The sequence below is a fragment of the Colletes latitarsis genome, chromosome 2 (genome assembly GCF_051014445.1).
Source record: "Colletes latitarsis isolate SP2378_abdomen chromosome 2, iyColLati1, whole genome shotgun sequence".
In the NCBI taxonomy this organism is placed as follows: Eukaryota; Metazoa; Arthropoda; class Insecta; order Hymenoptera; family Colletidae; genus Colletes; species Colletes latitarsis.
In genome coordinates this window covers 27,132,213-27,159,260 of record NC_135135.1, presented here as the reverse complement: position 1 = coordinate 27,159,260, position 27,048 = coordinate 27,132,213, and the positions used below count along the sequence as shown (strand labels likewise).

The window sequence follows — 27,048 nt, the reverse complement described above, 5'->3', positions numbered from 1 at the left end:
ATTTTAAAAAGAAGAAACCGACATTATTATAGAAATTTCCTAACATCATTCTACGACACGTAACTCCCGCCCATACATTACGTTTGAATCGATACGTTCTATCTGGATTAATGGGGGGACTTTCTTCTACTCTGTAAAAATACTTTGTCGATCCGTGGTATCACATTCTTCGACAGCACGTATAATTCACAGAACTGCTTCTGCCTCTGATAATCACCTGACAGAAGTTCCTGGAGCAGCGTGTAATGGGGACAGATATCTATAATCTGCGTGCAAACCTCGTCAAGTCCGTAGTCGATACGACCGCTTTATCCGGGAGCATTACGGAGACTTGTTCTCTACAACTATATCGTTAACGTACGATATTGTATAATTGCACGATGAAAATATATGTACTGTGGAGTCCCATGGAAGAGACGGTAGGTCGGTCGAGCGCTTGCGAGAGGCACGGTCCCTCTGGCGGCGAGTACGGAAAGTGGTGGGCCCCACGGTACTCTATTCAGATTTTCTCCCTTTGCAAAGTCTAAAATGTTAGTTTTCTTAACGCAGAAGGATTGGTGCTTTCTCCTCGCGCGGGGAGTTTCATAAAAATCGGTGTGTAACAGTTTGGTAATGCTTGTTGGAAGTTTGGTGGACGCAGGGGCGCGGTAATTGGTGGTCACCGGCGTTATCTTCGCGCGGTTTGAAGGAGCTCGGCACATTTAACGGTCAATTGACTCTCGACGGTCCTTCTCATTCTTCTTTTTGCTCGCTCGGAAGACCGGTTCGGACGTATTTGCGAGCAGACGAGGGCGCCGGGTACGGAACGCGCGCACACGCGGCCCTTGCACCTACCAGGGGAGGGGGCAAACGGTACCCGTTCGCTTGTTGGAACAATGTATGGTTCGTTTCATGGCTCGTTAACGCGCCGTAACAGTGATTCGCGTGTACGTTTTGTCGCGCTCGGTTGAGCGTCGTTTAACGAGTAACCGACGCACTTACGCTTTCGAGCCGCTTCTCGCGATCTTCTTCCTCGTCCACTCACAAGACTCGTCAGATTCTAGCGATAGAAACGTTCTTTTTACAAAAATATACCGACATGCAAAGTTAAAAAAAAGATAGAAATTGTATTATGGGTTAAAGTAACGACCCTAAGCAGTCGCCTGAGTTACATAAAGGCCTCTTCAGCACAAAGAGCTGAGGGTCTTTTGGAGAATACGAAATGGCCGGCACAATCGACCTGATCCTAATTTAGTTTTCGTGTGGAAGAACTCGATTGACTTCGACAAAACGATCTATTTTGCGAATACTTTCTAATACCATCGTAAACGCCTAATTAACGAAATGTGCGAAGAGGCCACACGCGGACTTTGAGGTTTCCCGTCCCTGTTTGGGTGCAACCGAATCCCACATTCGCGTCGACAGGGGGAGAAAGGGGCAGCCAGTCCTTTACGAGGCCGCGCCCCAGCGTATTTACCCCGTTCGAATCTTTTGCAAACACCCTTCAACCTACTCGCAACCAACGCCCTCGAACGCAGCCACCGACTGTTCTCTTTTTTTCTCGCGACTAGTCATGCGTGTCTTCCTTCCTCCTTCGTGGCTTCCTTTCACGGCGAGCAGCGCGTACACACGGGCCTCCAGGGTACAGTCAAAACCCCTCCCCCAGTGCAACCAGTCGAATTCGCTTAAACGAGCATCGTCGTGTAATTCACCGTGAAACTCGGAAGAATCCCGTGCCGACATTACGCGCGTGCACTTCGAATTCAAGTGCGCGTTAAGGTCGGCCCCGGAACGCCGCTGAATTAATCAGGAGCATTTCCGCTGGCGAATATCGCGTGTCGGCCAGAAAGAAACGTTCCTGCAACCGTGGAATCGCATTATCGGCATGTTGGATTTCCTAACCGTCTTACTATGTTACAAAAATCATCTCCAGTGACGATTGTACATGTCTGGAGTTTCCTTTCAGTTTTGGCCATGGGTTCTACGAACTGTGTTTACTATATGAAGATAAGAGTTCGTCGCTAGGGCGAGCTGCGCTTACTCCCCGTCGATTTTTCTTAAAAATCAGTTTTTGATTTTTAATAATTTTGTTTGACGCCGTATGGAAATGTTGTCTAATACTTTTTTGTAGGTATCCATGAACTCCACTCCAGAAATAAATTTCATTGAAATATTTTCACTATTATAGGAGTCATGATCGTTTGAAAATTGGACCACTTTTATGGGATTTTTCTCATTTTGCGGGGTCAAGGACCAACTTTTCGAATATTTTTGCGATTTGTACATATTCTCTAGCAAAATACGCGTCGTTTGCTTTTTTAAACATTAAAATTCGTCAATCCGTTCCAGAGTTATGATATTTTAAAGATTCACATGAAATTTCAAGGAAGCATTTCTGGCAAGAAATTATATTTTCAGTAATGAATTTTTTTCTCGAAAGTGCGTAGGATTTCGAGGGTATGTCTAATGACGAAAAGTGATTGTAATTGATCCATGCAACTAAAAATAATTTTTTCAGAACGATTTGAAAATTTTTAATTTTGTTGAAAAATATCATACCTACTCGAATTTTTTTCTCGAAAGTGGTTAGGATTTCGAGGGTATGTCTATTGACCAAAAATTATTGTTATAGACCTTTCTAGCTAAAAATAATTTTTTTAAACAGATTAAACAATTTTTTTTTTCGTCGAAAAAAAGGGACGTTTGTTTTCGTTTGCTGATTCGTCTCGTTGGCCAAAGTAGATCGAGTTTTGGCTCGTGTTATGTAAAACACCGATACCTTAAATAAAGTCAACCGACAAACAACAAGGCACGGCGAGACTACGTGAATCTTTATTTCCAATTTAAAGAAAAGAAAATTAATCTAAGAATGTTGCCCTTCGATGTGTAATTCCTGACCGTAAGTGGCAGAAGTGGCAGCTCGTTGCTTCCGTTCCCGCGCATTGAACGCAATGGAATAAATTGAAAATTGAAAACGAGTGCTCGAGAAAGCAATCTCAAGTTTCTCGTTAGCCGTTAACATCGCCACAATAAAGAACGTAATTTTATTCGAGCTACGGAAACTTCTCGCGAGGTATTCCGAATATTTATTTTTCTGCAACCGTGATTTCATAGTTGCAGGTGGTTGGAGCATAAAACGCATGAAAGTGGACTTTTTTAATTAGACGATCTTTCGAAGCAAAAAGGGTAGAAACTGTTCGTTTCGAGTAACTTAATTCGAATTGAATTTGTATGAATTTAAGAAGAATGTGACATTGAGATCTTGGACGATGTTCAAAATGTGTGCCATCGACTTCGAGACGTTTCTTAGATAATAATCGAAGCGTGCCAATGATTTTACTACCAACGGAGTTGGCACGTGTTCCCCGATGGAGGAAATCCAAGATTTGAGGAAACTACTGACAAACATAGATTCTCCATCGATTGAAAATTCTAGCCTCCCCCTTAATCCGTATTTTGTTACAGCCGTACAAGGGGGTGCCAAAATCCTGGCACGAAGGGACGCTAGGGGTTACGGTCGATTCCAAGTACCGTCCCGAGGGTTTATGACACGGCAATCGCTATCCAGATGAGCTCGTTACGACGATAGGTATGCACGTGTTCGACAGAAACGAAGAAAATTCGCGACGATAAGGGACCTTCTATAGCCTTCGTCCCTTATTTAATTACTCGACCGAAGTACGTCTATTGATAGCGTATGTTCCTCCAAAATGGCGAGATTCTGGTGCCAGTATCATAAACCTTGACGCACAAAAGACCTCTCCGGGGGACCGTAGCAACGTGAATTCGCGTTACAAGGCAATTTTCGACGACAATTGGACCACTTAATAATACGAAAGGACTAGCTTATTTCTCAAGCACTGGATGGATGATTTGTATTACATCATCGCATGTAAAACAGAACAGTTCTGTGCAGCCACATTTTTACTTTTATATAAATTTCCATTTTGTTCGTTTATTGTATCTAAGTTTATTATTTCGTATCCCGACCTCATCAGCAAAAGGGATATCGTACTTTGTAACTGAAATTTGTACATTTGGCAATCCTTAACGTGCATACGCAATTTTTGCAACGAGCAACTGATACATAGAAAGGAACGATAAATAAAATAAACGAGCGCGATATGATTCGTTCGATAGAAGTAACGACGTTTCTTAAAAAATGGAGAAGTCTGGGGAAGCGTGGGAAGGTCGAGCGTCGAATCCATCCCGTTGATCCATTGTCGCGAGCAAACCCGTTTTACGTCGGAACGACGAAGTAATTTGGACAGTCAGCGAAGAAAAAGCAATTGTCGGTCCGAAAGTTCACCCCGGCGACCGATTCTATGCGAACGTTTCGAGTAGAATCGTTCGAACGCGTGGAATCGACGGTCGAAATCGATTTCGATTTCGCTTTCAATCGCCGTCGAAATTCTATCGCGAGGAATCATCCCCCGCCGCGTTCTTCGGGGAAGTGGCGCCCTGTTGTGGGGCTCACGCTCCACACTCGACCACGACCCGCGTCCACAGTTCGTTATTTATCCTCAAAGGCTTCCACGAGCACCCTTTATCCTGTGTTTTGCTTACAAACGAAACGGTTGTTCTTTATCTGCAGCCAGTTGAACGTCGTTGTATGCACACTCGGGCCATCGTCGTTCGTTTTCGACGAAAGTGTCTCGAGAGGAACTTCCGTTGTCGTTTTTCTCGCGCAGCGAACGTGCCGAACGACGAGGAAAATATTTCCGCGGGAGCGGAGTTAACGATAACGTCCTATCGGGACGAGGACACGACTCGAGCCTTGAAAATCGCCTCCAGTCGCATTATGCAAATTAAACTAAACACTTTGGTGCGGCCCGAACGAATGCACGGCGTTATAACTTTATCGGGGCCCGAGACAAGATGGAATATAGGGGCTCCGTCGTCGAGAAAAAATAATTTTCAATTTGACCTCATTTTAGAAGAAATACTAGCTTATGTCGCTCTGATAACCTACGCTTAATGCAACTGGGTATTTTTACTATGGTCAGGGTCGTAAATACGAGTAGGTGTCAAAGTTTACACATTTCAACTCCCGGAACAAGTGAATTGACAGAAATACGAGCAACTAAGGGCCTTAGATCATAGTCAGGGCGGTACGAAGAAATGTTTTATCTAGTGTTGCCATTTTTAGAGATATCGTAACAGGTACCGATCTCACTCAAGTTTTTAATATCATAATTTACCTGCTCTTAATATACAGGGTGCTCGGCTATCTCTGAGGAAAATTGCAATGGGGGATTCTAGAGGCCAAAATAAGAGGAAAATCAAGAATACCAATTTCTTGATGGAGGCTTCGTTAAGAACTTATTAACGTTTAAAGTTTCACTCGTAATGAATTTTTTTCTCGAAAGTGCGTAGGATTTAGGGGGTATATGTATTCACCAAAAATGATTGTATTTGACTCCAGAACATAGAAATAATTTTTCCAGAGCGATTTGAAATTTTTTTTTTTCGTCGAAAAATTTGACCACCTGGCTGAATTTTTTTCTCGAAAATGCGCAGGATTCCGGGGGTATATGTATTCACCAAAAATGATTGTATTTGACCCTAGAATCTAGAAATAATTTTTCCAGAACAATTTGAAATTTTTTTTTTCGCCGAAAAATTTGACCATCTTTCTGAATTTTTTTCTCGAAAGTGTGTAGGATTTAGGGGGTATGTCTATTCACCAAAAATGGTTGTATTTGACCCCAGAATCTAGAAATAATTTTTTTAGAACGATTCGAAATTTTTTTTTTTCGCCGAAAAATTTAGCCACCTACCCCCTGTCGATTTTTCTGAAAAATTCATTTTTCATTTTTAATCATTTGTCCAATACTTTCTTGTAGGTATCCATGGGCTCTACTTCAGAATAAAGTTTCATTGAAATATATTCACAATTGTAGGAGATATGGTTGTTTGAAAATTGGACCATTTTTATGGGTTTTTTATTATTTTGCGGGGTCAAGGAACAACTTTTCGAATATTTTTAGAACTTCTACATATTCTCCACTAAAATACGCGTAATTTGCATTTTGAAACATTAGAATCGTCTAATCGGTTCAGGAATTATGACGTTTCAAAGATTCGAATGAAATGTCTGGCCTGAAATTATATTTTCGATAAGGAATTTTTTTCTCGAAAACGCGCAGGATTCCGGGGGTATATGTATTCACCAAAAATGATTGTATTTGACTCCAGAACATAGAAATAATTTTTCCAGAACGATTTGAAATTTTTTTTTTCGCCGAAAAATTTGACCATCTTTCTGAATTTTTTTCTCGAAAACGCGCAGGATTCCGGGGGTATATGTATTCACCAAAAATGATTGTATTTGACTCCAGAACATAGAAATAATTTTTTTAGAACGATTCGAAATTTTTTTTTTTCACCGAAAAATTTGACCACCTGGCTGAATTTTTTTCTCGAAAATGCGCAGGATTCCGAGGTTTTGTATTCACCAAAAATGGTTGTATTTGACCCCAGAATCTAGAAATAATTTTTTTAGAACGATTCGAAATTTTTTTTTTTCGCCGAAAAAATTAGGCACCTACCCCCTGTCGATTTTTCTGAAAAATTCATTTTTCATTTTTAATCATTTGTCCAATACTTTCTTGTAGGTATCCATGGGCTCTACTTCAGAATAAAGTTTCATTGAAATATATTCACAATTGTAGGAGTTATGGTTGTTTGAAAATTGGACCATTTTTATGGGTTTTTTATTATTTTGCGGGGTCAAGGGACAACTTTTCGAATATTTTTGCGATTTGTACATATTCTCCACTAAAATACGCGTAATTTGCATTTTGAAACATTAGAATTGTCTAATCCGTTCAGGAATTATGACGTTTCAAAGATAAGCATGAAATTTCTGGCCTGGAATTATATTTTCGGTAAGGAATTTTTTTCTCGAAAACGCGTAGGAATTCGGGGGTATGTCTATTCACCAAAAACGATTGTAATCGATCCCTGCAACCGAACATAATTTTTTCAGAATAATTTGAAATTTTTTAATAACTTTTTAACGGAGGCTCAGTCAAGAAATTGATATTCTTAATTTTCGTCTCATTTTGCAGAATCTCCCATTAAAATTTGTCCCAGGGGTGACTGAACACCCTGTATGCACGTAGAAAATTAAAAAAGACAATGCAGTTACGGACAAAGAAAGACATTCAGAAAGGCACCCTCAAGCAAGGCCCAAAGTGCCCTAGCAGTAATCAGTCCCAACCCTCAAAAGTCTAGTTTACGACCTCGCTATATCGTGGCCCGGACTATACCTTCTTTGAAAAACCAAATTAATACCAGTTCAATAATGAATTTTGTTCGTCGTTACGAAATTTTAGTTAATATCCAAAACGATTATTTGCCTTCACGATTAAATTGAAAATTCACTACAGATGATAGTTTGAATACGAGATCACATTATACACAACTTCGTGACAAGAAAATATACTAGCCTCAATGGGTTTTGGAAGTGTTTTGAAGATTGTTGACGACAGATTTATGGCCGCGTTAGGGACTGGGCGAGACCTTGACGAAAGTGAAGCGCCCTCGCGAGCGTTGTACCCCGAACTCGACGTCGTTGATTGTTTACGATAGGCTTGCACGTGTCGAGCGAAGCAGGCGAGCCAATACTGCGTCGAATAACAAAGATATCGTCCTGAAGGACTCTGCCTCGAAGCGAAGAAAGCAGCTAGGCCTTTTGGTAGGACAGAATCCACGACACTCACCCTTGAACCTCGAGCTGAGACGCATCTATTATTTCTAACATCAGACGCGAGATAGAGTCCATTCTAAAAGTGTTCAGTGTTATTGCAAGTAGTGGGTAATATTATCTGTGTTTAGTAACAATGGATCGAATTGCAATAAACATTGCAACGTAACTTGTGACTGTAGAGTGTACGACTCCATAAACGATTAACAGTTACCTGTTCTTGGTCAGTAAGTACTCTTATTTTTGTTCCCTAAAACTTTTGTTTAAACTGCAATTTTCACTCTTAAGTTTTGTTTATTTCTTCTCGTCGGGATTTATAATGCGTGAGATTTTATTAGAAAAGAAGAACCGATCAAAGAAGTTCAGCAACTGTTTCAATGGCTGCATGAAGTATCAGAGTTTCTATGTTTTTCTCACGGTTGAACGAGGATGAATCATTACTACCGGACAGAAATCAATCGCGGCTAAGAATACGCTTATTAGCGAGCGTGATTTTGTTCGTATTCCATTCATTATCGTTATCGGTTGTTCTGTTTGCTCCAGCATCATCGACGGATATAAATTTTTAGATAAAAAAGAGTCCAGCAAGCCGCCTCCGTGGCGCAATCGGCTAGCGCGTTCGGCTGTTAACCGAAAGGTTGGTGGTTCGAGCCCACCCGGGGGCGAATTTCTTTTGTGAAAAAATTTTCTATTCGCAATTTATAACGCGATCCATGCACGTGCAATCGGAAATCAATGTACTTCCTTCGTCCAGACAAGTCGCTCGTTAAAATTCCAGCGGACATATTTCGTCGACGTTGCAAACTTTTCGCCAAATAGATCGAAATTAAATTTTTTCAATTTTATTCTATCGTTCTGCAACTCTCAAACGAAAAAAACTGTTTTTTGTAAATATTGAAATATCACAATTCGTCGTTAGTTTAAATATTGGGCGTTATTAGGGGCACTGAAACGAAAATCCTAGGAAAATATCCTCCCCTTGACTTTCAGGTTGATTGATTACACTTTCGATTGATCGTTCAGTCTAATTAAAACTTGCAATTGAAAAAATAATTGGTACCCTTCGATTGTACGAGACAATTATTTATTTAATAATTTCATAATTGCTGGAATCTTCAATTTTCAATGAAACATTTTATGTAGAATTGGTTTTAGGAATAATTCATTACAAAATCAAAAATCAATCAGTACAAAATCAAGATACATTGAAAAATCAGATTTTACAATCAAAAAACTAATTGTTACCCTTCGATTGTACGAGACAATTATTTAATAATTCCATAATCGCTGGAATCGTCAATTTTCAATGAAACATTTTACGTAGCATTGGTTTTAGGAATAATTCATTACAAAATCAAAAATCAATCGATACAAAATCAAAAATCAGTCAATACAAAATTAAAATACATTGAAAACTCAGATTTTACAATCAAAAAACTAATTGTTACCCTTCGATTGTACGAGACAATTATTTAATAATTTCATAATTGCTGGAATCGCCAATTTTCAATGAAACATTTTACGTAGCATTGATTTTAGGAATAATTCATTACAAAATCAAAAATCAATCAGTACAAAATCAAAATGCATTGAAAAATCAGATTTTACAATCGAGAAAACAATTGTTACCCTTCGATTGTACGAGACAATTATTTAATAATTTTATAATTGCTGGAATCGTCAATTTTCAATGAAACATTTTACGTAGCATTGATTTTAGGAATAATACGTTTAAGATTCAAAGAAGAGATGCAAAAAGATTTTGAATTGGATGAATTACTTTGAAAAAAAAAAGTAAAAAAAATAATCGCCCAACGTGGGGCTCGAACCCACGACCCTGAGATTAAGAGTCTCATGCTCTACCGACTGAGCTAGCCGGGCAGATGTCTTCATCTTTCGCCACTATTCTGAACTCCGTATCGTTAAACATAAATATGTATAGAAAAAAGTAAAAAAAAGCAATACATATACTGCATCTGCAACCATTAATACTATTAAAATCAAGTTATCTATTAATTTTTTTAATAAACGCTTTATAGAGGTAGAAAACAACCTATCACGCTAAATATAATAAAATTCATTCGAATAGGTGTAATCTATAATTTGTCATTTTTTATCTGACAGCCGGAAATCGAATATACGTCATTCAATCTAAATGTTGACAGACTGTCCATGTTATTACTAACTATGCGACATGTGGACGCATATGGCACAAACAGTTCGTTTTCTGTGTGACGATAAAGTACGCACGTCGATTAAAATATTAACCTTTTAATTGCTGTTCTCGAGTAAACTCGAGCGTGCGTAAAAATATTATTTTATATGTTCGTCTTGAAAGAAAACACGAGTTGTGCAAAGTTTGACGTTGTTTGACAATCCTAAGATTGTTAACCTCTTCGTTTAACGTTTACATACGTTCAACAAGTGTTGTTACGAAAAGTGAAATTCTTAAATTGCATTAATACTCACATACAAGGCTTTTTCCTACCACTGATTAATTCAGGAGTGTTAATCTCGTCGTTGCTCGACATAACCTAGCACGGAATGGCAAGCCCGATATCCGGCACGCTTAAACGCCGTGCAGCACTTACCGCGTCTATCGTGAATATAAATTCCCGCCCTACGAAGAAAATGACCGTCGCATAGAAATAAGTATTCCGCGGATAAGACATTGTTCTCGGCTTAGTTTTCGAAATACGCTGTACCGCGACAAACTTTCAAGGCAATTTGCGCACTTTACGACGCTTTCTATCTAACGGTCGAGCTGAAGCGAATAACCTACCAAAGTGCACCAAACCCGCGTAAATTTTTAACGATAAAATGCGCGGGAAACGCTATTCGCAGTGTAGATGATACTTTACGTACACAGATACAAAAGAAACTTACGCTACATGCTGTCCTACGTACGTTTCTTCTTGTAGCGATTACGTGGCTGCATGTCAGCTCACTCGATATTTCTTCGATTGTGCCAAAAACATCGAATAAACGGTCGCTGAGAGTCCTCTCGGAATCGTTTGAAAGTTAACCCTCTTGCGACGTTCCCATTGGTCGATGCTCGTTTCTATAGAGAGTGTTTTATCTCGAAAGTCGAGCCATGTGTTTCCTGTAGCTCGAACTCGCCACTTCGTTCTCCTGTTACAAACTTATCGTCGCGACGATCGGTTTCTGTTTTAGCGTCGAAGAATAAATTCCGTTGCCAGTATATGCCCGAGCACCGTGAAAGACGAACATCGATTTGTACGATTCCTCAGTGAAAGTGTTAGAATCTCGAACTCGGTGCTATTTCGATAATCGAAGTTTAACGGTTCGTGCATCTGCCAATGCAACGAAAAGCGCGGGCAAAAAACTACGAAGGAGAAAACTAACTGGAACAGTGCGTTCGAGATGCAACGACGACGAATATATACTTATAAGGTAAAGTGTTTTCCATATCATCTTTCGTCGTTATGTACAGTATCGGATTTCGATCATTCGTAAAAGCTCTGGCAGCCTGTTTACGTGTTTACATCCACGAGTGTGGCTGTTTGACTTAACCTTCAAATTTATCTCACGAATTCTTTACCGTGTAACGTGAAATGCCATTAAGTGCAACGTGTATTATGTTAAAGTGCTTCCAGATGTTGCTCGGTGGTCAGTGTCCCTATTGCCCTTCGAACCTTCGGCGTAGGACGTCTTTCAACAGCATTTCCAGGTCGGGTCGTAAAGTGAAAAACGGACTGTGTGGTCTCCATTGAACGGTGAGTTCCAAAATTATTAATTCGTATTTAACGATCATAGTTTCATTCTCATTTGTTTTCTTCTTGTTTTACGATAATAAGTAATAAGTGAATACGAAAGTGCGTAGTTGAAAAGGGGCACGGGTTGGGAAAAATATTCCAGGGAAAAAGGATAGTAAATACGTTGACTAAAGTTAGTAACTAATGGACGATTTATTTATACTACATTTACAAGAAATCCTCGATAGTATAGTGGTCAGTATCTCCGCCTGTCACGCGGAAGACCGGGGTTCGATTCCCCGTCGGGGAGAAGGAAATTATTTTTATTAATTTTTAAATTATTATTATAATTTTTTTCCTTTTTCTTCGCTCCCACACTGACCACCATTCTTTAGTATACTCCATTATAACCATTGAGTATTTTTAAGTATATCACATACTGTTATAGTAGTATTGAGTATAGAACATAAAGTTGTTCTTTTTTTTAATTAATTATTCTTCTTATGTACATACGTACATCTGATATCAAGTAGAGTTTTCAACCTATAATATTAAATGAGATAACCTTTTCCTTTTGTACATTTAAGGACCTCTTTCATAACTTTTGTTCTTTTATACATTTAATGGGCTTTAATACATTTATTTTACCAAATCTAAAGAAATGCAATATCTAAATTTGTTATATGAGTGTTTGTGTTAAATGAGAAGGTAGATTTTTCATACTATATGACCTTTCCATATTTTTGTTAAAAATTTCACAAGCAATCTAACCTATATTCTGTAGAGAACATTTTAACTCCTTGTTTGCATTGCATTCGATAAATGTTTCTTCCAGAAACACGTCTAGCAATTATAATATAGTTTCATAATATTAGACTGTTGAAATAACACAACAATTTGTATTTCTTATTAGAATATGTATCTTTGTGTTCTTTTTTTTGTCTAAATGATCAAATTCGATGACATATAAATAAATTATTGTTATTTCTTTTTTGTATAATTGATATTAAAAGTTTTGACTAAGTAATTGAGTTTTGTGAAGTATAAAAAGAAAAAAAAGTTAAGTCGACGAGGATGGGATTCGAACCCACGCGTGCAGAGCACATTGGATTAGCAGTCCAACGCCTTAACCACTCGGCCACCTCGTCTTCGCGTGAATTTTGACTCCAATATACGGAACATATTGCGTTCCAAATTTCTCAGTTCGATCACCAGTCATTAAACTATTCTTACTTCCTTTTCCCGCTGGATAAAACAACCTTTAACCTCAAAAATGAAGTTGATAGCTCGTAAACCTCATTCTCTGTTGAGCAATACTGTTTAGGACACGGACAAAATTTTATACATACAATAGATTATCGAAATTAATTTCATTATTATTAATTATTAATTAATTGAAATTTTCATTTAACAAATATCGAATACACGGTTGTTCGTCCTTTATTTGTTCCTCGAAATTTTTACGTAGATAAGAATTTCGCCCTCGTCTCCTTCGCCATAAAGAACGAAAAGGGGCGAAACTTTTTAAGGAAGTTTTAAAAAAATTGAAAGGAACGACCGGTTAATGTATTCCGTAATAACTCGTTTTGGCTAGATAACCGGCCGTTTGATTAGACTGAAACTTTTATTAGGAAAGTTTCGAGCGATATAAATCGGGAGTCGAGCAACGAAACTCGTTACACGTAATCTGTATGCACGATTGCGGGGTGGTAGAACAACGGAAATAAAATTGCAACTTTTGGGCAAGTCTTGTGTCGAAACGAACCTTCCCCTGTGATTATGGTTGAAGATAACGATACGAGCAATCCTTTTATTTCAGCCATTTCTAACTCGTGCAAATTGAATATCCTTGGATCTTCATGGTAGCATGTCTGTTATCGTACAAAAGTGCATTTCTTTTATTGAAAGAAAATTTTTTTTATTTCTGTTATTTTTCTCACTTGTCGTTTACATATTTAGGCTCACCTACTCAAAAGTTTGCAATTTATGCAGGTAGTAGCTTTTATATTCATGGTTGACAACCACTGGGACTAGCTGCAACCGTATTCGAAAAAAATACGTTTCGTCGTCCATTATTTTCCCACATACGCGGTCGAAAACTAGTCTCCATTGGCTAGTCGCCAATTCCTATTCGTCTGCAATGCGACCTGTCCGCCATACTTCAGAAAATTTTTCTTTGGTTTTCTAGCCATAGAATTTCTTAAGTACACTTTTCACTTTTCGAACGATTTACTAAGCATCGTGTGTAAAAGGATTATAAAAAAAAAAAAGAAAAACGTGGGTGCAATTTATTTCAGTGGTTCGGGAGACAATGAAACACGAAATTCGGCAATTTTGCATACGATTAGGATCTGATTGCGAAGACCAAACAATTTCTTACTTAGCAAGTATTTATTCTTCGGCGATAAATAAATAAACAAGAGTATTTTATACAAATTTCCAACATTTACAAGTATTCGATTACCGCTATAAATAAACAAGAGTATTTTATACAAATATCCAACATTTACAAATATTCGATTACGAAGATAAAGATTTAAAAAATTACGACCCGGATAAAAGATACACGACTTATACTAGCAGATTCCTTTCCTTTTCTTTCTTCCTGTTATCACCTCTATCAACAGCCAGTCGCCACGGAACGAATTTAATTTACATATTTAATAACGAATAAAAATTCAACTCTTAATACTCGAACGAAATGCTGTCCATCGCGACGTGTTCGAGTTGTACGCCCCTGACCTAGCGCAACAAAGTTACGGTAAACATATAGGCCAACCCTGGGAAAAATTTTAATAGGGGGGTTCTAGAGGCCAAAATAAGACGAAAATCAAGGATACCAATTTTTCGTTGAGGCTTCGTTAAAAAGTTATTAATAATTAAATTCAAAAATTTCAAATCGTTCTGGAAAAATTATTTTCGGTTGCGGGGGTCAATTACAATCATTTTTGGTGAATAGACATACCCTCGAAATTCTACCCACTTCTAGAAAAAAATTCGAGAAGGTGTGAAATTTTTCGACGAAATTAAAATATTTCAAATCGTTCTGAAAAAAATATTGTTAGCTGTGGGGGTCAATTACAATCATTTTTGGTGAATAGACATACCCCCGAAATCCTGTGCATTTTCGAGAAAAAAATTTGGAACTGGTGAAACTTTAAACGTTAATAACTTTTTAATGAAGCCTCAATTAACAAATTAGTATTCTTGATTTTCGTCTTATTTTAGCCTCTAGAATCCCCCATTAAAATTTTTTCCGGGGGTGGCCAAACACCCTGTATATACATACGTACAGCGTGGTTTTACGAAAGTTAAAAAGAAAGGAACGGAGTTAAATGGTTCGTGGAGATCGATTTCTTCGAAACGATCGGTCGAAGGGAATGATTCAACGATCTCCCATTACTAAGAAACAACGGGACGGTACTTTCTCCGTGAGAGAGGTAGTTTCGTCCAAGGTGCCGAGGTTGGCTCTCAGGAGAACATCGGAGATCACTTTCTCGGCGATGATGCTCTGTCGGGGCATCGACTTCCTCAGTTTATTGGCCACGTAACGGCCGAACGTCTCGTACTCGTCGTCGGGCACGCAGGTGGCAAATTGTCTGGAAGGAACGTCGCGAACCGATTCCTTCGTTTGCCGTTCCTGGAAGCCCTCTTGTGGGTGTCTTCTTTTCAGATTATCGGCGGCCGACGTCGACGACGAAATTCGTCTCGCGTACGATCCCTCGGTTTCCAGGATCACGGGGTTGAACGACTGGTCCGGGGAGATCTCGGGTGTCGGTACCGGCGACGGCGGTTCGATCTTGTCTACGTTGGCTTGTACGAACTAAAAAAACATAATTGACAGCCGTTTACTGGGAATTCTTTCGAAACGTTCGAGTGTCTTGACCGTCGGTAAGGAAGATCCAAGAAAAAAAAATTACTACATTTGGGTCAAGTCTTCGGAGCACTGGTTCTTTGAACATGCTAGTTATACCGAGAGGGATCAGATTACAGGCCAAGCGCCTCGGAACTCACGAGATCCGACATACGGTCGCAAACGTTTCAGGAGTAACTGTTGATTTTTCATGACTACGTCCAATGTCATAATTCTCGTTCTTGTTATCAACGTGTACGAAAGCAAGCGATTTTCAATCGATCTAAAAAAAAAAGAAAGATCTATTGAAAAAAATCGATTCGAAATCGAACATCCCTGGCACACCGTGCGCGGCGTTCCACGGCTGAGCGAACGCAGCCCCTATCGCTCGTCCCACCATATTGCGTCCCGTTTCATCCAGCCCGCGTCTCGTCTCGCGCTGGTCGGAATAAAACATTAAGACCGACTTTCAAGCGTGGCTCGCGCGCGCATAAATATTCGCGGAGAGAGCAAGTCGTCGCCGCGAGCAAGCATTTCGGCTTTGTTTCCGATTTACATGTAATTTCCTGCGTGGCGTAGACCCGACGAGGTTTCGGATCGATAAAGGTCCGTCGAGTGAAAGAGAGATAGCACGAGCAATGCCAAAGAGGGGGTTTGCGGGGGAAGAAGAGAGTATACACACGGTGGGAGAAAGAGCGAACGGAAGAGACGAAAAGGGGCTCGGCCATATCGGAGATATATTGTTGGCGAGAGACGCGTAAGCGTCGACTGTTTCGTCCGTGCATGCAACGCGCGACATTACGGCGACGTTTGGCCAACCGAGCACCGGTGCTCCGATGTCGCGCGCGCTCCAGTCTCCCAGGGACCGTCTGGAAACGTAATTCTACGGTCGGTTTGCGTGCGTTTGGCCGCGTTGTCCCCGGATAGCTAAAGAATCATTCAGAATCGTACCATTTCCTCGTGATAGTTATCCGTGGGTAACGCGGTATTCTTAAAATTGTCATCATCGTCCAGGCCAGTTCCCTCGTTTTGTTCGGCCACGAACTTTAGAATATCATAGTACCATAACGAAGACCTGTACCGTTGACGAGGATTCTTAACCATCCTCTGGGAGCTTCGGACCTTCTTGTACTCTCTTCGAAACGCCGTTCTGAGGGTGTTGATCTTTCGTATGACGGTCTCCCTGTCGGCCAACGGATTGACCTCCCTCAATTTTTGTACCAGGGCGTCGTACGCGCGGTTCCTCAGCAGCCTGTCCTTGTATCCTCTGTACCTGACCTGCCACAAGCAGGGGTAGCTTCGGTACATGTGTATAAACTCCGTGAGGAAGTCGTGCGTGTAGCCGATCAGGTCCGGATTCGACATCATGGTAACCAGTGGCCGGGGTCCGCCGAACGAAACGTTGCCGCACGCCAGAGTCGTCGGAGTCGCGTCGATCGTTTGCGCACGTTGGTTCGCGTTCGAAGGTTCTCGATTCACGGGCGTTGGAACGACGTAACCGGGATACGAATATGGCGGAGCGTGAATGACCACGCTCGACGAACGACTGAGGAGCCACGAGTACACGGAGACGCTTCTCGGACGGCGATCGTCGTCGGTCGCCAGACACCGGTCGCGTACACGCGTACCTCTGCAAGTGGGTAGCGACGCGTTTGCTCAAACCATGTTGCCAGATCTCGTACGCCGCGGACGAGGTTTGCTCGTGCTTGCGCAGCCACCGACCACGTCATACGGATCTCGTGTCGCTCTTTCGCGACGGTTCAGGGGCGGCTTTATGGCGAACCTTCCGCTTAGGGCCCCACATCGCTTCCAATACCTGAAATAGTACGTATCCCATTTCTTCGGCCAACTACTTGGGTCTAGACTGTGTCGTATAATTAATAATTAACCTCAAACCTCTACCCATATAATCATTATGGTATTCTATGTTAGATTCTTAACGTTACGAGAAATATTCTCGTACGTGTATAATTGTTTAACGTCGACGAGAATTTCTTTGTCCAGACACTCGGACAGGAACGAAAAGAATGATACGTTTCGTATTTGGTTCCGTGGTAGCAGGTTTGCGCAAACGCGTCGCGTCTCCGTGTTCAGCACCCGTCCAAGAGATGTTTATTTCCTGGTTGTCGTTGCCAACGTGACCACGCAAACACGTTTCACGGGTTCGTCGAGTGCGACACTTTATGCACCGCCACGACTCGGTGTACAGCACTCGTTCCGTGCGTTGCACGGCTTAATTCGTGACTCCTCGTGTCGGAACCACGTCTCCCAAAGTTTGCGGTCAAACGGAATCCCACGAAAGCTGGCTCAAATTAGAAGTTCTCAGATTTGCATGAAAATTGGCGCGGAACGTTTTTGGAACTGTTAAACTCGTATCAATCTCCATGCTAATATATTCTTGTACTTCTTCATTACGAATCTGATATAAACATTTTGACGTACCTAAAATGGCTTTACAAAATTCATCGTTTATGTACTTCGATACGACGACAAGTTTCAAGGTTGGATAATCGTTATTCAAAATGGTGATACAAGCCATTTTCATCCCTTTGGTAGATCTAGCGTTTAAGACACTCGAGGAACTATAGTCCAAGCCCCAGTTTCGATCTAGTCCTAATGAAGTCACGTTTTCTTAGAAGCGTCTTCAGAAGCGACGGGGTTACGAAATTTTTGTACGGGGCGTCCGGTTTCGCGAGATTAACCAAGAACCGAGACGCCTCAGACTCGATCGACTCGTAGATAGCGGGCGTTCGCGCGACCTTATATGGTACTAGCTACGAATCCGTTTACAACGATATCGCGATATCGCGTCGACCCTGCCCCCTGGCCAGCGAAGTCACCCAAAAATCCGGATTACGCTCAAGGACCGTTTCCCGACGAATCCACACCGACCCTGATCTCTTTCGATCCGTACGCGTCTCGCTTCGATGCCCTCTTTCAACAATTTCGTCTTTCCCGCCGCGAAACGTCTGTCGCAAACACGTTGCGTCGAACGTTGCATCGTTGCATCGTTGCATAAGGATACGAAATATTCGTCGCCGTTAGGATTATTTTAAACGATACTGCACAGTAATGATTCGTAAATTGAACATTTTTCTCATACAAGGAACCGGTCAAAATTTTTGACAATTTTGTAAAAATTGTCGTTGAGAAGTTTCACTTTAAAGTTGTTACTGTGATTATAACATTAATGATTCGTAAATTGAACATTTTTGTCATATAAGGAACCGGTCAAAATTTTTGACAATTTTGTAAAAATTGTCGTTGAGAAGTTTCACTTTAAAGTTGTTACTGTGATTATAACATTAATGATTCGTAAATTGAACGTTTTTGTCATACAAGGAACCGGTCAAAATTTTTGACAATTTTGTAAAAATTGTCGTTGAGAAGTTTCACTTCAAAGTTGTTAATGTGATTACGACATTAAAAAGTGCTATTCGAACGAATTGAATTTCACGAGAGAAAGGTGAATAAGTATTTTCTGTAGGAAAATCATGCGTTTTAGATTCTCGGCGTTGACAGAGGAGGGGAAGGATTAGAACGAACGCAGTCGCGCGCGCGAAATGTATTCCGAAAGAATCGCCGTGGCGGTAAATTTGATGCGAAAAGATCGCTGGATAACGGTGACCAGGGGGACGGGTGGGGAGGGTTTAAGCGACGCTGACCTTATCGAGAAAAATGTTGGTACTGGCGCCAGCGAGTTTCTGCGTGGCGCCTACCAGCACCTCTTGTAAAAACTTGCTCCTCGAAAGCGCGACATGACGTTTGGTTTTATGCACGCACGTGCTCGCCTCGACCTACGAGCGAAAGTAAGTCCTCAGCCACTTGTACGGCCGCCATTTTTGTTTCACCGCCTGGACTTAACTTGAACATTGAAAACTGAAAAACTAAAACGCATGCTCGTTGAACAAAATTGTTCTATATTAATTAGAATACAAATTTTCTAATATAATAAATATAATTTGCGTTAACAATCATGAGATAAGTAATAGACCCAGTGAACAAAATTTTGAGAGACCTGATGTTCAAGCAATGCTCACGCACGACAGGAAATATTGCAAGATTATTTTAAATGCCAAGATTCCCAGCACGGGAGTCGTTTGGGGGGGTCTTGAATTTGGCATAAGCGCAGCTCGAGCACGAGCGTCCCTCGAGCTGGTGGGAATCGACCATAAATCGTACCCGCGCTCACCGCCGAAGAAGTGATTCGGCGGAAGATTCCGGAGCACGGGCGAATCAGCGTTTCTTGAATTCCACGAGCATAAATTTGCTTCTTCGTGAAACCCTGAATACTTTCGGTCTCCGGATACGTTTCTCCAAAAAAAGGTACGAAACAAACAATAATCCCTCGATATAACGATGGATATCTCCCTCGATTAAGCGACACGAGTCGAATCCATTCATACGCGAAGGTAAAAAACCACCGAGAGAAAATCCTTTGACTACGAAAAGTGCAGTGGGGTCCATTGCTTTCAGTACTCGCCACCAGAGGTACTGTTCCTCTCGCAAGTACTCGACCGACCTTCCATTAGAATGCAGGGTGATCGACCACTCCTGGGAAAAATTTTAATAGGAGATTCTAGGGGCCAAAATAAGACGAAAATCAAGAATATCAATTTGTTGATTGGGGCTTTGTTAAAAAGTTATTAAAAATTTTCGAATCATTCTGGAAAAATTATTTTTGGTTATAGGGGTCAATTACAAGCATTTTTGGTCAATAGACATACCCTCGGAATACTTCGCATTTTCGAGAAAAAAATTCGAATAGGTGGACAAATTTTTCAACAAAATTAAAAAATTTCAAATCGTTCTAAAAAAATTATTTTTGGCTGCAGGGGTCGATTACAATCATTTTTGGTCAGTATACATACTCTCGAAATCCTACACACTTTCGAGAAAAAAATTCTTTACCGAAAATATATTGTGTGGCCGGAAATGTTCCTGTAACGAAGCCTCAACCAACAAATTAGTATCATTGATTTTCGTCTAATTTTGGCCTCGAGAATCTCCCGTTAAAGTAGACTACCCAATATCCCGGCGTCTAAAGCAGTGTCTGCTAGGATGACTTACGAGTCAATAGCAGACCCAGACCTAAACACAGTCGATCGTGTGCATTAAACGCGTATGAGCGTTCAACGAGTGCGTTGCTCAAGGCGTGAAAACGTTTCCCGCGCACGACGACTTGTGCTTGCGTAAAAATCGACCGTAGATTAAAGGTTTAAAGCAGATATATTACGACGATAAACTCCTCAGTCGTTTCTATATCGTGGAAATCGTTTATGCCTCTGTTCGCGACACAAAGTAAAATGGCGACGAACGAGGCGATGTCGACCCCGTTTCGAAGCGGAAAGAATAAAGCGCCGTTCTTGCTGGGATTGGGCAAACAATCCTCGGGGTCAAGAAAGCTTGGGAACGTCGTCGCGGGACGAGTGCTTTCGGCCTTGGCTTTGTTAAAAACTAGCGCAGCTGCGAGTGTCACTCACAGGTTAGGTTAATTACGGTGGTTCTTTCGACGTCTTCAAACCGCGGGGCATTAATCGCCGCGAAACGTTCCTGCTTTCACGAGTTAACGTTCTCGTTCTCGACGAACCTTCTGCAATTGTTTCCTTCGAAAGATATCTCCGAATACGGTTCGAAATAATCGCACGTGTTTATAGTGTTGGATTATTTACAAATAATTGTCTATATTTCGAATATAAATGGCAGTCTTTACACACGTGTAGTGCATGGCTCATCGCAATGCAAAGAAAAAAAACATACATACATTCCGATGTGAGATGTCGCGATTTGGGTAATAATCAGTCGATAAACTAGATTTCCATATAATATCCAACATTCCAGCCGATTCGAAGCGCTTGAAATCCCATAGGTAGGCGCGTGGCGTAGAAAAGAGGGCAAATCGCTAGCGAAAGAACGTGGTTACGTAACTGGTCGCGATACAGCAGAAACACGAGCGCGTTGGGATTTGCGAAAGGACGCGTAGAAATTGTCGGGACGCGAGAGATCGTGCTTGGCCTGCAGCACCTACCTGTACTCTCAAGGTGTCTGAAATGTCCCCAGATTTTTTTTTCATGCAACAATTCTCTGTCCAAACAGAATACGGTGTAAACCCTTGAATTTCGTGGTTTCGACTTACTCGAATCCGTAGATTGAACCATTGATAATTCGACGCGATACAGAGACAAACTCGTTCAGACCTCAGATTTCGTAATTACGTAACAAAAATTTAATTGTTTTGTTTACGATTTGTCACGTTTCAGGAACACAGTTTGGGATATCCCGGTCTAGAACTACGCTTAGGGGGTCCATTGTATAAATTACAGCTCACTGGCTCGACACTTAATCTGTATCGATCGTGACACGATCGTCGGTTAAGCCTTCTTGTAACCGTAGTCCGAGCGATTATGTTTGAAGTGCCGCGTGTATAGTTCGACGAGCTAGAAAAGATCCCTCGAGGGAGTGGCCAGCTCGCGCAGAGGCCAGCGGTGGGGATGGGGCTCGGAGCAACGAGACGCGCCACGAACGAAATTTACACCGTAAGCGTTTGCAAATATTTGTATTTATATAGTTTCTATAGTAAAATTCTAGGAGCAACGAAGGGTTGAACTGGAATTTCGTGCCCACCCAGGCGATTTTCGACGGTGCCGCGTGCCACTGCTAGTTTCGAGGCACACTCTCCAATTTCTCGACTCGTTATCTGGCGATAAATTTCGCAGATAAGCGCGAAACTCGAGCGCGTTATCGGCCAAGTTCCGCGGCGACAGATGTTCTTCTCGACGCTTGGGACGGCAATCAGAGTCACCCTCTCCATCAGCAAAATAATTAAAACGATAACGCAAAGGCAAACGCGTACCCAACGAATTATTGATCCAACTGCGACTCCCGGCGTATCGAAAATTACAAAATGCGTGGAAACCTTGGTAAACATTCGAGAATTCCACGCGTTGAAATTATAAACTGATATTAAATTTCGACGATCGTTCGATAACGTCCGACGAAATTGCTCGAAGGTATTAAAATTTAAAAGATTCGCATATTTAGACCTTTGAGAGTCCGATTTGATAAATTTTGAAATTCGAAGTTGGGATATTGTTTAAGTAGATATTAAATCAACGTTCATGAATCAAGTTTACTCTGTAATTACCATTTTTATCTAAGGGAGAAAAGAGGATGTAACAATATACATTTAAACATATTTTGAGAAACATATGAGGAACTAACCAACAATCTGGGCAATATTTCCTTGCGTATTATATAAATATTGATTTTTCTTTACAAAATAGCGTCGAAATTGTTTCATGCAACCATGGGAAAAATTTTAATAGGGGATTCTGGGGGCCAAAATAAGACAAAAATCAAGAATACCAATATGTTGATGGAGGCTTCGTTAAAAAGTTATTAACAATTAAATTCAAAAATTTCAAATCGTTCTGGAAAAATTATTTTTGATTGCGGGGGTCAATTACAATAATTTTTGGTGAATAGACATACCCCCGAAATCTTGCGCATTTTCGAGAAAAAAATTCATTACGGACGAAACTTTAAATGTTAATAACTTTTTAACGAAGTCTCCATCAAGAAATTGGTATTCTTGATTTTCGTCTTATTTGGGCCTCTAGAATCCCCCATTAAAATTTTTCCTATGGTTGATTGAACACCCTGTATAGTCATTTGTCAGAAAGTTATGATCCGTCTTTCGTAGCATCGTCAACTTCAACCACACTTCTCACGACTTTCCCATCACAGTTACTATAAACAGTTAGCACAATTCGAATTGCAGAATCTGTAAAATGATGCCTTACAGTTATTTTAAGTGCCTGGCGAGGTACAAATTTGCCATTTTTTTAACATCCTCCTGTATGGTTTTGGCGTAAAGTTGGTAACGAAAAAGATCAGAGTACATCTATATAGCAAATGGTGATTTTCTAGTGTCTGAATCATTTTGTAACAGACGACCATCCATTAAAAACTTGAGCATGTCGAAGAATTTTAGGTCAGGCATTTTCGATTCGATAATAGAGGCTTGCTGTTCAGAGGCAAGGTGGAGGTATCGTTTACAAATAGTAATGAACAATAATGAGCGTTGATCAATCATCTCCGCGAGGCACTGGTGGGCTGGAACGATTACGGAATTACACGTCGTTTCGAGACCATAATTGTCTCGATCGATCGTGCGGGACGTGTCGGGTGTCGATTGCTAAGTCTGTTGTCGTAAGGTCGGTCAAGTTAATTATGGTTGGCGCGAGGTCCATTCTTATTGAAATCGTCCGAGAGTCGCGATCGAAAGGTGGTGATATAACGAATGAGAGGATGAGATTCGAGGCTACACGAACCATTGCACGGTGGGACCGAATCCTAAAAAAGTACGTTTTTTTTTATTTAATCGTAAATTGAAATTGTCTACGATAAGCTGCACAGGTAGTAAAATCGTATATTTTTATTTCCGTGTACCGAAAATTAAATCCAAAAATGTCAGCCATATTGGATTCTCTTAGAGAAAGGGGCGATGCTGTTTAAAATTTTCAACAGAAGTTTGACAACTGTAGGAGCATATTTTAATCAATTTAAATTGGATAACTCTTATCGAACACTTACTCGGAAGATCGCTTATTTCTCCTTATCCTCCAAAAAATCGATAAAGCGTCGATTCTTCGTTGGTGTATGTTCACTCTCGAAAACGATCACTGACGAAACATTCGTGACCACGGGTCGTAACATTGCAACCACGCGGAAGGATTTCTTATTTTCGACGATCGAATCGCGTGTACACAAATCGCGCGGTAGAACGTTCTATCGATCCTGTGAAAGTTGCGCGAAATCAATCTTCGATCGCTGGATTTCAAGTCCCGTAAGAAACGCGGAATGGTCGAAATAATTTTCACGCGCTTGAATTTACAACGTCTTATCGGTATAGTGATTCTCGTTGTACGGGACGTCGTCGCGTGCAAGTATTATAATCGTGTCGAATGCACCGCTACCGACACTAGCGAGATTCTTACTGACTCGAAGTTGAGACTTGCCTCTCTCCGTTCGCCAGGCTAACGTCCGTTCGCTTTCGCGCGTCCGCTCTGTTCCTCCAGCCAGTATGCGTCGCGACGCATAGTAGCGAATTCCTCGAAAATTGTTTAAAGTTTTAAGAATTATGTGGCGCTGCTTCCCTGCGGTGTGGGGACTCGTGAGAATTGTAGGATGACGCAAAAGGGGGTGCGTTTCGTCCGGGCCTGCTAGTGGACTCATCAGTAACGCTTTCTAGCTATACAGGGTGTTCGGCCACCCCTGGAAAAAATTTTAATGAGGGATTCTAGAGGCCGAAATAAGACGAAAATCAAGAATACCAATCTGTTGATGGAGGCTTCGTTAAAAAGTTATTAAAAATTAAATTCAAAAATTTCAAATCGTCTTGGAAAAATTATTTTTAGTTGCAGGGGTCAATTGCAATCATTTTTGGTCAACAGACATACCCCCGAAATCCTACCCACTTTCTAGAAAAAAATTTGAGGTGTGAAATTTTTCGACGAAATTAAAATATTTCAAATCGTTCTGAAAAAAATATTGTTAGCTGTGGGGGTCAATTACAATCATTTTTGGTGAATAGACATACCCCCGAAATCCTGCGCATTTTCGAGAAAAAAATTCAGTACGATCGGAACTTTAAACGTTAATAACTGTTTAACGAAGCCTTCATCGACAAATTGGTATTCTTGATTTTTGTCTTATTTTGGCCTCTAGAATCCCTCATTAAAATTTTTCCCAGGATTGACCGAACACTCTGTATAGCAAGCGAGAGGTCGTTCGAGCGCTTGTGAGAGCGTGACCCCTCTGGTGGTGAACATCTGGAGGCAACGCCACAATTATCTCCAAGAGAAATTAATTTTTGTAAATGTACTCCTTGATGGTTGTGCATTGGGGGTAGAAAACACCCCCTAAATATGAATAGCAGCCTCTGAAAAATATTTCATATTATACCAAGTTCATCGAAATTGGATTATGAGATTTAGGCGACCTCCCTTGTTAAGCATAACTTATTACTGTTTCGATGTATTCATTATCCTTTTGAATCTGCCATTATTTTCTTTTTCGTGAAATCTGTTATATGTCTAATAATCCCTGTTGATTGGAAATCGTACGAATTTCTTTTTAGTAATGCCCATAGATTACAGAGGTTCCCGAAAGGAAAGGGGAGAAACGTTGTCAGTCGAGCTTCACCGCGAGACCAGTTTCTTTCGATCTACGACGCGACGACTTCTTTCCCCACGGTTGGTACGGCCACTTTTTTAAAGAGAACATTCCAGATATCGCCGCGTTAATGTCAAATGGAAATTAAACTTGCTCTTTGTTTGATCTCTTCGATTGATCGCGTTTAAAGCCGTGGCACAGAAGCCGTACACGGAGCTGATCGCTTGACTTGTCCACTCGTATTACTTTTCCTATCAGTCATTTTAGAAACTTTCCTCTTACCCTATTTAATTTAATTTATAATTTAATATCCAGATATTCGATTGTAATTGCATTGTCAATATACATATTTCTGATTTTTTCTACTACCAATTTTACACAAAACTTTTAATAGAAAATAACCAACATTCGTACTATTATCTAAGAATAAACGTTAAAGAAAGTGCAACGAAGGACGATAAGTTGATCGAATTGATAAAATAAAAGATGATCCTCTTTAAATTAATGGAGAGGTGGCTCAGTGGTTAAGGCGTTAGACTGCTAATCCAATGTTCTCTCTGCACGCCTGGGTTCGAATCCCTATCCTTCAGAGTAGGTTTTTTCGACTTTATATTATTAAATTGCGTACTGTACATAATGGAAAGGAAACAATTATAGCTCACGATATAACAAAGTGTAAATATGTAAATTGTAGGGAAGTCAATATCATTATCATCGTAAGTCTTTACTACACTTAGGGCAAGGATTAAAATAAATACAAAATAAGAAGATATGGAAAAGATATTGACGAACTTAAAACAATATGTTCGCATGCATCAGACATGTTTCTCAGTATATAAAGAAGGGAAGGACCTCCTCGAATCGCAAAGCAAAACGGGGATGGGTTTGTTAGGTTAGGTCTGGGTTAAAAAGTGCCGCTCGTTCGAACGATTTGCAAAATGAAATTACCACAAAAAAAAAGAGGAAAAGGGCTCTTCGAACTCTTGTAGGATATTCGATTAGAAAGCAGAGTGCGATGTCGCCGCGTGTAAACGAGATTTTCGGTTTTACCTCGATCCGCGAAACGCAGCTAGAATCCGCTCAGCTGGTTTTTCGCGACGCCGCGCAGACGATATCGAATATAAAGCCCTGGGGTTATGGAGGATGAACTCTTTCATAGAGGACAGAGAGTGGAGACGACGTCGGGATAGAGAAAAAAGGGGAACCGGGATTGCATTTTCCTTTGTGATCAAAGAAAATCTCTCCCGTGTGCCCGCGAACCAGCCGCGGTTCGCCACCCGTTCGCAGAGAACCGTTTCAGACTGATCGTAAACATCGTTCTTTTTTTTTTTATTCACGTTCAATTACAGGAAACGCATCGCTCGGTTGGATGCGCGACAAGTTATTCCGAATGCAAATCCCATCGTCTGCGGCGGCCTCGTCAAATTTATTTTGCCCCGTGGTGCAGTCTGCGTTTGGACCGCGGATATCCTATAATTCTGAACAAATATCTAAAAATCACTGCTCCGTTCCAAATAACTCTTCCTTGCATCCACTTTCCTTTGCCTATTAACACAGTGTAATTAACCTTTAAAAAGTACGTTTATCTGGTGTACGGGGACTCGTAAAAGAAT

At 40.7% G+C, this 27,048-nt stretch overlaps 1 protein-coding gene, 1 long non-coding RNA gene and 4 other non-coding genes across 6 annotated transcripts; 3 read left to right on the top strand and 3 right to left on the bottom strand.

The window, feature by feature from the left end:
• The first annotated feature begins 8,281 nt into the window (after positions 1–8,281).
• Positions 8,282–8,355, top strand: Trnan-guu (transfer RNA asparagine (anticodon GUU)). The gene has a single exon. It is a non-coding gene; the product is annotated as a tRNA-Asn (tRNA).
• A 1,143-nt stretch (positions 8,356–9,498) lies between these two features.
• On the bottom strand, positions 9,499–9,571 carry Trnak-cuu (transfer RNA lysine (anticodon CUU)). Its single transcript has one exon. It is a non-coding gene; the product is annotated as a tRNA-Lys (tRNA).
• Positions 9,572–11,313: 1,742 nt separating this feature from the next.
• LOC143351594 (uncharacterized) lies at positions 11,314–22,168 on the top strand. Its single transcript, XR_013081774.1, has 3 exons — positions 11,314–11,427; positions 21,520–21,795; positions 21,888–22,168. It is a non-coding gene; the product is annotated as an uncharacterized LOC143351594 (long non-coding RNA).
• Positions 11,645–11,716, top strand: Trnad-guc (transfer RNA aspartic acid (anticodon GUC)). The gene has a single exon. It is a non-coding gene; the product is annotated as a tRNA-Asp (tRNA).
• Positions 12,473–12,554, bottom strand: Trnas-gcu (transfer RNA serine (anticodon GCU)). Its single transcript has one exon. It is a non-coding gene; the product is annotated as a tRNA-Ser (tRNA).
• LOC143348271 (uncharacterized) lies at positions 13,676–16,875 on the bottom strand. The gene is made up of 2 exons (XM_076778307.1): positions 16,211–16,875; positions 13,676–15,229 (listed from the first exon to the last, which is right to left on the bottom strand). Exons 1-2 carry the CDS (start codon positions 16,625–16,627, stop codon positions 14,792–14,794), a joined length of 855 nt encoding a protein of 284 aa, XP_076634422.1. The 5' UTR covers positions 16,628–16,875; the 3' UTR covers positions 13,676–14,791.
• Positions 22,169–27,048: the final 4,880 nt, after the last annotated feature.

Coding starts and splice junctions, on each gene's coding strand:
- LOC143348271 (XM_076778307.1), bottom strand. CDS start 16,627: ATGATGTCGAATCCGGACCTGATCGGCTACACGCACGACTTCCTCACG. Junction 15,230..16,210: donor ATAACTATCACGAGGAAATG/GTACGATTCTGA, acceptor ATGTTTTTTTAG/TTCGTACAAGCCAACGTAGA.